Source organism: Pleurodeles waltl, chromosome 7, assembly GCF_031143425.1.
Source record: "Pleurodeles waltl isolate 20211129_DDA chromosome 7, aPleWal1.hap1.20221129, whole genome shotgun sequence".
Taxonomy (NCBI): Eukaryota; Metazoa; Chordata; class Amphibia; order Caudata; family Salamandridae; genus Pleurodeles; species Pleurodeles waltl.
The window spans coordinates 1,548,409,663-1,548,422,136 of NC_090446.1; the positions used below are offsets into that span (position 1 = coordinate 1,548,409,663).

Below are 12,474 nucleotides of genomic sequence, written 5' to 3' on the forward strand. Positions count from 1 at the left end.
AGGAGAGAGGGGATCTGGACTCTCGTGGCACTGACCAGCTGTAGACTCTTACAGGAGAGAGGGGTTATGGGCCCTCAGAGCAGATATAGGCTCTAGATGCTCACCTGTACATCAGGGATGCTCCAGGTAACTTTGGGTTCTGGGTGTCCCAGAACAGAGCAGGCGAGTGTGGCTTCTTCTTCCTCAGCAGCGAACTCACTCTTGTACGCCTTCTCTTCGATCTCCGGCTTCCCTAAGAGAGAGACGATCATTCTGATATCACTCACTTGGGTCTTTATCTACAACATCTTCCTCCATCACTCTCCATTCTCTCTGCGTTCAGTCTTCCATCTCCTCATTCTGTTTCTCGATCTACCCCTCTCTCCTGTCCTTACCTTGCCCTGTCTCCTGCCCTTACCTTGCCCCTGTCCTCTGTCCTTACCTTGCCCCTGTCCTCTGTCCTTACCCTGCCCCTCTCTCCTGCCCTTACCTCGCCCCTCTCTCCTGCCCTTACCTCGCCCCTCTATCCTGCCCTTACCTCGCCCCTCTATCCTGCCCTTACCTCGCCCCTCTATTCTGCCCTTACCTCGCCCCTCTATTCTGCCCTTACCTCGCCCCTCTCTCCTGCCGCCCCTCTCTCCTGCCCTTACCTTGCCCCTCTCTCCTGCCCTTACCTTGCCCTGTCTCCTGCCCTTACCTTGCCCCGGTCTCCTGCCCTTACCTTGCCCTGTCTCCTGCCCTTACCTTGCCCCTGTCTCCTGCCCTTACCTTGCCCCTGTCTCCTGTCCTTACCTTGCCCCGGTCTCCTGTCCTTACCTTGCCCCTGTCTCCTGTCCTTACCTTGCCCCTGTCTCCTGTCCTTACCTTGCCCGTCTCCTGCCCTTACCTTGCCCCTGTCTCCTGTCCTTACCTTGCCCCTGTCTCCTGCCCTTACCTTGCCCCTGTCTCCTGCCCTTACCTTGCCCCTCTCTTCTGCCCTTACCTTGCCCCTCTCTCCTGCCCTTACCTTCCCCCTCTCTCCTGCCCTTACCTTCCCCCTCTCTCCTGCCCTTACCTTGCCCTTGTCTCCTGTCCTTATCTTGCCCCTCTCTCCTGCCCTTACCTTGCCCCTCTCTCCTGCCCTTACCTTGCCCCTCTCTCCTGCTCTTACCTTGCCCCTGTCTCCTGCCCTTACCTTGCCCCTCTCTCCTGCTCTACCCCATGTTTCCTCTGATTCTGCCCCAATGTTTCACATTCTCTCCCGAGTCTGACCCTGTAGTCTTGAGATGTCTCTTCATCTGCAGAAGCCACCTGGACTGCCATGGAGCACCCTTCTGTACATTTAACCAAGGTGGGTCCCCGGGGTGCCTCAGCGGGTTGCTCGTGGAAGCACTCACATGCTTCGACAGTGCAGACAAATCCTGAAAGGGTGCAACTTGTGGGTACAAATGCTCAGACAGTGCAACCTCACGGGAGGGTTCTTCCTGCTCGCCTCTCTTCTTGAGGTACTGGGCAAGGACAGTGATTCATTCTTGGGTCCCCTCCTGTCTAGAGATGTTAGGAGAAGATTACTTCATTCTTGGCTCCCCTCTGTTCTGGAGGTGTTAAGGCAAAAGCATTAGTCCATTCTCTGCTCCCTTATCTTCTGGAGGTGTTTAGAGGAGGAGGATTGCTCCCTATTGGCTCTCCTCTCTTCCTGATCTTCTGGAAGTGTTTAGAGGAGGAGGATGGCCCACTCTTGGCTCCCCTCTCTTCCTGATCTTCTGGAAGTGTTTAGAGGAGGAGGATGGCCCACTCTTGGCTCTCCTCTCTTCATGATCTTCTGGAAGTGTTTAGAGGAGGAGGAGGATGGCTCACTCTTGGCTCTCCTCTCGTCCTGATCTTCTGGAAGTGTTTAGAGGAGGAGGATGGCTCACTCTTGGCTCTCCTCTCTTCCTGAGCTGAGCATTGGTCCATTCTCTGCTCCCTTGTCTTCTGGAAGTGTTTAGAGGCGGAGATGGTTCACTCTTGGCTCTCCTCTCTTCCTGATCTTCTGGAAGTGTTTAGAGGTGGAGGCTGGCTCCCTCCTGGCTCCCCTGTCTTCCTGAGGTGAGCACTGGTCCATTCTCTGCTCCCTTATCTTCTGGAAGTGTTTAGAGGAGGAGGATTGCTCCCTCTTGGCTCTCCTCTCTTCCTGATCTTCTTGAAGTGTTTAGAGGCAGAGGATGGCTCACTCTTGGCTCTCCTCTCTTCCTGGGCTGAGCATTGGTCCATTCTCTGCTCCCTTATCTTCTGGAAGTGTTTAGAGGAGGAGGATGGCTCGCTCTGGCTCTCCTCTCTTCCTGATCTTCTGGAAGGGTTTAGAGGAGGAGGATGGCTCACTCTTGGCTCTCCTCTCTTCCCGAGGTGAGCATTACTTCATTCTTGGCTCCCACCTCTTCTGGGGGTGTTGAGACAAAGACATTAGTTCATTCTTGGCTCCCCTCACTTCTGAAGGTGTTGAGACATGGACATTAGTTCACCTTCAAGTCCCTTCTCTCCTGGAGGGGTTAGAAGAGGACATGAGTTCACTCTTGGCCCCCTCTCTTCTGGATGTGTTGAGGCGGGGGCATTAGTTCATTGCAGGTTCCTCTTGGAAGTGTAGACACAGAGTCCAATTCTTTTTGTCTGCTTCTAGAGTTGGTTATCTACCCACAAGGAAATGTTCATTTGATGCTGTATCAGCGCAGGTATAACTGCTGGTCTGGAGGATTTCTCAGCGATCTCTTGGGACTGTGTACAGCATCAGTAAATAGGACAACATATGTCAATCCTTTAGGTGTTCTGCTGCTTGTGGGAGATTACAAAGCCATGAAGGCATTTGTGGTGGAAATATTACACTTGTTACGGTTTCTGATGTCTTAAGACATTTGTGTCTTTGTATCATCAATACCGTAGACCGGCTGCACTTGCAGGCCACGTTTTAGTAAATATTGAGGCCACTGGTAATGATTCTCTTCTATGTAGACTTGTCAACATCCAGGTTGCACGCACTTGAGAAGTAAAAGTCCCTTTTTTCTGGATGCCTAGGAAAGAGTGATCTTTTTCGTATCGATTTCTGATTGTTTCGGATGAGACAGCACTGGATACTCGTAACAGAATTTTATTTGTGAGCCATAATTATTATTGCTATTTGTAATAAGACAATCACATCATTCTTATATGACAAACACCTGGAAGGTGTGTTGTTCAGCTCACAAAGACACCCAAGGTTACAGTACTAGCGGAGTAATAACTCGTGTTCATTAAACGCTCTGTGCTAGTTTGTCGCACCAGGATCTCACCAGGGGTTCACCTTGTCCGACGGGCGCTGGTGAAGACGGTCGCGTGAAGCTCATCTTGGGAGAGAACCAAGACACTGAAATATTTGTTTTAGGAGGAAGCTTGGGTGATCCTGGAAAATCCATAGTTTGGTCAAATGCTTCATCCTTTTCAAACTTTTATTTTAAATTTGTTGAACACGCGTCATCTCATGGGGTGTGAACTTCACGTTACTTAGTGAATGTCCAAGTATTCATTGCACGAGAAGCTTCAGTTAGTCATCATTAAACTGGCCTTCCTGAGACGACTGAAGCAGGAGGGAGCTGGACATTTCTGAAGCTTGGTTTGGATTTTTGTATCTTCGTTGAAGAGAGGCTTCGGATATTGCTTCATGATTGTGGATTGTGCACCTGGTTACTGATGATTTTACCAGACATTTGCCCCAGACGTTGGGTATGAAAACCGGCACTTGGGAGGCTGAATTCTAATACCCGGGAGTGAAGCTTGGAGTCTAGAAATTATTTCTTAGTGATGCTGGAGTGAGAGGAGAAGTGTCAGCTGACCCTCACCTGAGCCTCCAGTTACTGATGACTGATGTTCTGGACATTGGGAGGTGTGAAGCCATCATCCCAACCCTAGTCTACCCTCCCTCTCCCAGTCTGACTGATCACCTCTTGCTCTTCTCACTCTACTCTGCCTTATTTTATTGTCTCTTTATTCTCTTCCAGTCTTCTATTTCCTTGACCCCTCTTTCTCCTTGTTTTTTATTTCCAGTCTCTTCTCTGCTTAGCCCCTTTTCCAAATATGATTCTGTTTGTGTCCTTCCCTCTCCATATCATGTTCCATTGCCCTCTCCTTGGTTTCATTCTCACTCCTTTGTCCCAGTTTCTTCCTCCTCATTCCTTAAAACCTGCTTCTATTTCTTCACCCATGAGCCTGTTCTTTGTTGCCTCTGTCTGCCCAGGTAACTCTGACTTTCCTCCTATTATCCTCAGGTTATATGAGCTGCAGAGGGGGGATAAGGCGTGATAGTACACACACGTGTAGACCTTGTAGGGCTCCACAAAGCCACGCTGGGAGCAAGGTCTCAACCTATCAAGGCATTCAAGTGAGATGTGGCAGACAGGTGAACAGCAGTCAGTCAGTTCCTTACCTTGCACAATGATGTGCACGCTCTGCTCCTTGTGCAGTCCAGGGACCTCAGGGACAGTCGCCTCACACGTGTATGCCCCCATCGAGTGATACGTCACTCGCCTTAGCCTCAGAAATCCAGAGTCCGAAACGTGCTCCTTACCCTGCAACCACAGAAGGCAAACCATGAGTATCTAGAGTGGAAGGTGCCGAAGGGAGGAGAGGAAAGGACAAGGCCCAGGTCTGAGCTGTCGTTCTGCATCTGTGAACCACAAGCGTCCTTAAAGAGTCGCAGCCAAGCAGAACGAGAGGCGCAGGTGTGGGGCTCAGAGTGTTTGTGAGATTGAGGGCAGATGTGAAAATAAGGACCCTCATCATAAATACTGAACTAGTGGGTGGGGAATAATCTAAACTATGGAATTCATTACCCCCAACTTTAAGAGCCACAGATAACTTTCTTGTCTTCAGAAAACTACTCAAGAGTTGGCTCTTTCCTTCATAACCCCCATATTCGAACAACTATGGACTACATATGCCTATGTTGATAATATTTTTTCTGATTATGTGTATAGTTCTAGTTTTGTATAGTTCTTCAGAAAATATGTATCGCTATTATGTCATAACAATAAACTACACACACACTCTTTAAACCTGTTTGACTAAGTATATTTTACCCATGGTTCTAATTATGTATTGTATGTGCATATGTATGTGTGTATGTAGATATATATATATATATATATATATATATATGTATATATATATATATATATATATATGTTGTTTCTGTGCTTGGCATGTTCGTGGGTCATTGCATGGCTCCTGGGTGGGTTGTTATACTAGATATCTATGAATTCCTGCTCTTATCTTATCACACGTATCTACCCATCATCATATGTCATGTCTCTATCAATCTATCCTCCATTCCCACTGACTCATCCCAAATCCTTTCTACTACTTTCATCTCCTAAATAACTCTGCCTAAGCTCTTCCCTCGCTTCCACATCTAACTCACCAAACCTCACTTTACTACCGTGACCTCCCACACAACCCTACTAAATTCTCCCTCATTTATCTCACCCTGCTACTATGCTCTCCCTAACCCTTCCACATGCTCTTCCATCCTCCATCCCCCTTTACTCATCCCAAGCCTTTGGATTGAGTAAATGAAGGATATACTCCCAATTAACACTTCTGGATTTCTTTCCTCCTCCACCCCTCCATTACTCCAGTCAATCTAACTAACAAACTCTCATATCCGCGGCTCAAATTAACTAATAATAATACTAAAACTGTGCTATTATTTCCCGATACTAATCCATCACTAATTCTTGTTGGGTTCCAGAGTAGCGTGCTACTCACCGAAAAACGCTTTGATGCCTCGTCAGGGGTAGTAAGCGCTATATAAATATGATTACAATACAATACAATAATCCCTTGCTGCGCATGTCAAAACCTAGCTCTGTCTGCTGAGCTGATACAGCTGTGGGTGCACCCACATGCCGTACACACTCAACAGTACCCCTGAATATAGTCACAGTTCAATCAAACGGGTACGTGCCCCTAGAAACACACCAACCCCACCGTCTGCCACTTCTATGTTGTTTTATTTCATGGAGGTCTATAGCCTTTCTGCAAGGACCAGCCATAGACCGGAGGGGTCCACAGATGGTGGTAGATAGTGACACATGGAAATTATCACACGTAGGGGCAGCAGGTTTTTATTACATGATGCTGAGCTCTTCATAGTGATCTGGGCTAAAGGGGGCTCCAGCGTTCAATTTGGGCCAATGCGGCTCTCCACCCCTAGATCTGGGCCGATAAGGGTCTCCAATTTCTGGGTTTTGGGCATCTCAAACCTTTGTTGTGGGTCAATGGAGTTCTTCACCCTCTTGTTCTGGGCTAGTTTGGGGAATTTCAAATTTCTGGACTTGGGCCAATAGGGGTCTTCACCCCCAGAAACTGCGTTGATGGGTTCACCACTTTCTAGATTTGGGCTAAAGGGTCTTTCAACCTTCTGACACTTCTCGCATTAATAAGGCTAATGTTCTTACTGGGGCACCCTCGTTAGGAAGTCTGTGTGGACTCCTGTCACAGGATATAGGTGGTGTGATCCAGAATTAGATGAAGAGTTTCTCACCTTCCTCCAGGCAAGTTTCGGGTTCTGGGACCCTGTGCCAGAACAGGACAGGTCCAAGTCACTGCCAAGTGAGATGGTTGTGGCCTTGGCTGGAACCAAACGCAGTGGATCAAGATCTGGAAAAAAAGGAAAGGCAGGTGAGTCAGAGAAAGAAACACCAGAAATCGCCAAATGGGAGCAAAAATTAGACAAGATTGGAGCAGGCGTGAAAAAAGAGCAGACACTAAGAGAAGCAAAGACAAGATGTGAGTAAAAGGAACATGAATAAATGAGATCAGGGCAAACTAAAGGAAAGAGGACAGGGCAGGGGCAAAGAGAAGAAGACAATATGTACACAGAGAAAATACAGGGTGGGAGCAGAGAGAAGAAGACACTATAGGAGAAGAGAGAAGACAGAGTGGGAGCAGACAGAAGAAGACAATATAGGAGTAGAGAGAAGACAGAGTGGGAGCAGAGAGAAGAAGACAATATAGGAGAAGAGAGAAGACAGAGTGGGAGCAGAGAGAAGAAGACAATATAGGAGTAGAGAGAAGACCGAGTGGGAGCAGAGAGAAGAAGACAATATAGGAGTAGAGAGAAGACCGAGTGGGAGCAGAGAGAAGAAGACAATATAGGAGTAGAGAGAAGACCGAGTGGGAGCAGAGAGAAGAAGACAATATAGGAGAAGAGAGAAGACAGAGTGGGAGCAGAGAGAAGAAGACAATATAGGAGTAGAGAGAAGACAGAGTGGGAGCAGAGAGAAGAAGACAATATAGGAGAAGAAAAAGAGAGTGGGAGCAGAGAGAAGAAGACAATATAGGAGTAGAGAGAAGAATGTGTGGGAGCAGAGAGAAGAAGACAATATAGGAGTAGAGAGAAGACAGAGTGGGAGCAGAGAGAAGAAGACAATATAGGAGTAGAGAGAAGACAGAGTGGGAGCAGAGAGAAGAAGACAATATAGGAGAAGAAAGAAGACAGAGTGGGAGCAGAGAGACGAAGACAATATAGGAGTAGAGAGAAGACAGAGTGGGAGCAGAGAGAAGACAATACAGGAGTACAGAGGAGACAGTGGAAGCAAAGAGAAGAAGACTATATAGGAGTAGAGAGAAGACAGAGTAGAAGCAAAGAGAAGAAGACAATATAGGAGTAGAGAGAGGACAGAGTGGGAGCAAAGGGAAGAAGACAATATGTACACAGAGAGAATACACAGTGGGAGCAAAGGGAACAAGCCAATATGGCAGCAGAAAGAAAACAAAATGAAAGCAGGAGAAAGGGAATAAGAAAAGGTGGGAGGAGAGACAGCATGTTGACAGCAATAGCAAGACGTGAACTGGATCAACGAGGTCAAGAGAAGATGCGAGCAAGTGCTATGAATACTTCCAGAAGCACCACAAAGTAGCTACTTGTCACACGCCAGCTCCATACAATACAAAAAATAATAGAAGACCAGTGGAGGCACCTTTTATTTTATTTTTTAAGCACAACTCTGATGAAAACAAGTGCACATTTCTTTATTTATTGACTAGTAGGTGCTTTAAGATCCACAACACCAGCCCTCTGAGGATCTTCTAAACTTTGAGTGCCGCCCTGAAATAACTGCTGTGTCCCCAAACTTTGGGGGTCATTATGAACATGGTGGTCCAGACCGCCATGCCGGCGGTGGCGGAAATCACCGCTATTTACTAACAAATGAAGACCGCCACAGGCGGCCCTCCGCCACGGCAAGGCTACCGCTGACAGGACCCGTTTTCCTCCAGCCTTTCCCTGGAGGTTCCCCCCTGGGGGCCCCTGTACTTCCCATGCACTTGGCATGGGCAGTGCAGGGGCCCCCGTGCACAGCCCCGTAGCACATGTCAATGCCCGATTTAGGGGCAGTGATGTGCGCGACGGGTGCTGCTGCAACTGTGGCATTGACGCCCATTGACGGAGGGTCGTCAATGGGCTGACGCTCTGTGTTCAGACTGCCAGCATGAACACAGCGGGGATTCCCGCCATGTTCATAATGTGCCTCAATATCTTGGCCACCGTAGTGCCACGAGACGATGAGTGCTTGGCACAAGCTCTCCGATGATCATATTTCACTGTCCTGGAGTGGACGGCAGCTTTCAGTGTGGGCAGAGACTGCTCTGGGTGGACATCAGAGCGGTGGCTCTGGTACATGAGGTCTCTGAGTTGTGGTGAGGTCTGAGCTCATAGACTGACATTCTGACCTCATTCAGTACCAGGGCTGCACAGGACTCTTCATTGCCTTGTTTCAAGTCTTACCTAGGAGATGAGCATGTGCAGCGCCCCGAGGCAACCCTCCAGGTGTGCTGGTATCTTCCATTCATTCATTAATCTTCTTGAAGGCTGTGTGCCAGGTTTCACTGCACAGCAATGACTGCAGTAAAAGTTGGAGCCTTTTATGCGAGTCATAGAAAAACAATCCTCATCCGCCATACCTTGAGAACGTTGTGCTGGGTGTCTGTGGTAAAAGCACATAATCTTTTGTGCACTGTGCGCTCTGGCCACTTTTGTCTAGTTGGAAAGTAGCCCTTGCCTGTGGTCACTGTAACCAGGCATGCCCCTCCACTCCTCACCTGAGCAGAGAGAAGACCGTTTCAGCACAGCCAGGCTCCCAGCCAACCTGTGTGGAATAAATGCTGATCAGGGCAGAGGATGTGTGCTTGAGCAGCCAATGAGAAGAAATGCAGCAGACCCCTCACTCCACATGTACAACAGCATGGATCGGAGATGCCAGGGGCATCCATGGGCACAGAGGGCACTGCCCTCTTGTGTGACTCACCACCCTACCAGACCCTTCACTCACTTGTATATGAGGGGAGAAGGAAAACATGCTGCAGGTCAGTCGGACTGCCTAGAGGAGGGGTGAGGGCTGCACCTTCTAGATATAGGATGGAGGGGTTCTCGTCCTTGTACATGTCTGATGGGGGCTCTCAGTGTGCTGGAGGATGGAGCCTCCTTGAACCAGTATGATGGGGGCCCTCAGTGCACTGGAGGATGGATCATTCTTGTACATGTATGATGGGGTTTTTAGCGTGCTAGAGGATGGAGCCTCCTCCTACATGTATAATGGGGGGGCTCTCAGTGTTCTGGAGGATGGCTGCTTCTTGTACATCTATGATGGAGGGTTTCTCAGTTTGCTGAAGGGTGGCTGCTCCTTGTACATGTATGATGGGGGCTCTTAGTGTGCTGGAGGATGGATCCCCCTTGTACATGTATGACGGGGCTCTCAGTGTGCTGGAGGATGGAGCCTCCTTGAACCAGTATGATGGGGGCCCTTAGTGCACTGGAGGATGGATCATTCTTGTACATGTATGATGGGGTTTTTAGTGTGCTGGAGGATGGAGCCTCCTCGTACATGTATAATGGGGGGGCTCTCAGTGTTCTGGAGGATGGCTGCTTCTTGTACATCTATGATGGAGGGGTTCTCAGTTTGCTGAAGGGTGGCTGCTCCTTGTACATGTATGATGGGGGCTCTCAGTGTGCTGGAGGATGGCTGCTCCTTGTACACGTATGATGGGGGCTCTTAGTGTGCTGGAGGATGGCTGCTCCTTGTACACGTATGATGAGGGCTCTCAGTTTGCTGGAGGATGGCTGCTCCTTGTACATGTATAATGGGGCTCTCAGTGTGCTGGAGGATGGCTGCTCCTTGTACACGTATGATGGGGTTTGTAGCGTGCTGGAGGATGGAGCCTCCTCCTACATGTATAATGGGGGGGCTCTCAGTGTTCTGGAGGATGGCTGCTTCTTGTACATCTATGATGGAGGGGTTCTCAGTTTGCTGAAGGGTGGCTGCTCCTTGTACATGTATGATGGGGCTCTCAGTGTGCTGGAGGATGGCTGCTCCTTGTACACGTATGATGGGGGCTCTTAGTGTGCTGGAGGATGGCTGCTCCTTGTACATGTATGATGCGGGCTCTCAGTGTGCTGGAGTTATGGCTGCTCCTTGTACTTGTATGATGGGGACTCTCAGCATGCTGGAGGATGGCTGCTCCTTCTACATGTATGATGGGGGCTCTCAGTTTGCTGAAGGGTGGCTGCTCCTTGTACATGTATAATGGGGCTCTCAGTTTGCTGAAGGGTGGCTGCTCCTTGTACATGTATGATGGGGGCTCTCAGTGTGCTGGAGGATGTCTGCTCTGTGTACATGTATGATGGTGTCTCATGGTTCTAGAGTATGGCTGCTGAATGCCCATATATCATGGGGACTTCAAGTGTTCTACAGGATGACCAGTACAGGACATGTAGGGTAATATGTTCTCAGTATTCAACAGGATTGCTGCTCTCATTAAGGTATGGCGAAGGAGACCCTGGAATTGTACAGCAGTACTGTTCCCTGTACATGGAAGATGTAAGCCTATGAAGCCCTCCACAACGCCGGACCGGAATACCTCAACCAAAGACTCCACTTCTACACTTACACCAGACAGCTCTGCTCCGCCTACCTTGCCCTCGCCGCCGTCCCACACGTCTGGAAGGCCACAGGCGGAGGAAGATCCTTCTCCAACCACCCCACCAAGACCTGGAACTCCCTTCCCATCCACCTCAGAAGATCTCCCACTCTATCACAATTCAGAAAGGTCCTCAAAACTTGGCTCTTCACCTGACCCCCTCTGTTCATCGACAGCCTCTCACTTACTGCCCCTTTCCCAAGCGCCTTGAGACCCTAGCGGGTGATTAGTCATGCTTTATTAGTATTATGATTGATTGATGGTGTCCACTCTTAAAGTATAATGTCTTTCCATACATATATGATAGAGGGTGGCTGTTCTCAGTACACATATGCTCAAGAGGCCCCAGTGTCCTAGAGGACAGCTGCACCAGTTCATATAAGATGAAAGGCGTTGTGTTCTAGTGGAGAGATGCCCCAGAACATATAAGCCGGAGGGCTTGGTTTTAGATGACCGCTGTCACAGTACATTTAAGCTGGAGGGCTGTGTGTTTTAGATGTTAGATGTTTCTCATTCATACTGATGGGGACTCCAAGGAAAATACTTTAAAATACTCTGATCCCACACCCCAATATACCCAAAACCAAACCATTACCTCAAACAATGTCTCTATAACCCTAGTACACTAAACGAGTGCTCCAACACAACAAATGCCCTGTATCATCAGTGGATCCATGGGCACACGAGCGCTCCAACACAATAAAATGCCTTGTATCATCAGTGGATTAATGGGCGGACGAGCGCTCCAACACAACAAATGCCCTGTATTATCAGTGGATCCTTGGCCACATGAGTGCTTCAACACAACAAATGCCCTGTAGCATCAGTGGATTCACAGGTGGATGAGCACTCCAACACAGCAAATGCCTGTATCATCAGTGGATCCTTGGGCAGACAAGCGCTCCAACACAGCAAATGCCTGTATCATCAGTGGATCCTTGGACAGAGGAGCACTCCAACACAACAGGAAGCTCTGTATCTTCAGTGGATCCGCGGCCACACAAGTACTCCAACACAACAGATGCCTCAGTATCATCAGTGTATCCACGGGCTGACAAGTGCTCCAACACAACAAATGCCCTGTATCATCAGTGTATCCATGGGCAGATGATCGCTCCAACACAACAAATGCCCTGTAGCATCAGTGGATCCATGGGCAGATGAGCACTCCAACACAACAAATGCCCTGTATCATCAGTGGATCCTTGGCCAGAGGAGCACTCCAACGCAACAGGTGGCTCTGTATCTTCAGTTGATCCGCGGCCAAGCAAGTACTCCAGCACAATGTGTGCCTCTGAATCATCAGTGGATCCGTAGTCAAAGGGGTGGTCCAACACAACATAGGCCTCATATCATCAGTGGATCTGAAGCTAGACAAGTACTCCAACACAAAAAATCCCTTGTGTAGGAAGTTGGCTCTGTATGTACTATTTCAAAGTGAGAAATAGAATGCACAGAGTCCAAGGGTTCCCCTTAGAGGTAAGATAGTGGCAAAAATAGATAATTCTAATGCTCTATTTTGTGGTAGTGTGG

At 48.7% G+C, this 12,474-nt stretch overlaps 1 protein-coding gene across 2 annotated transcripts in view; it reads right to left on the reverse strand.

Annotated features, from left to right (window-relative positions):
• Positions 1 to 12,474, reverse strand: part of BCAM (basal cell adhesion molecule (Lutheran blood group)) — a 233,016-nt gene that overhangs the window by 43,615 nt on the left and 176,927 nt on the right. For both annotated transcript variants that reach the window (XM_069201450.1, XM_069201449.1), the window contains exons 9-11: positions 6,509 to 6,624; positions 4,391 to 4,532; positions 105 to 232 (exon numbers count right to left, since the gene is read on the reverse strand). In XM_069201450.1, coding sequence (XP_069057551.1) covers positions 105 to 232; positions 4,391 to 4,532; positions 6,509 to 6,624 — 386 coding nt within the window. The remainder of the gene's footprint in view (positions 1 to 104; positions 233 to 4,390; positions 4,533 to 6,508; positions 6,625 to 12,474) is intronic.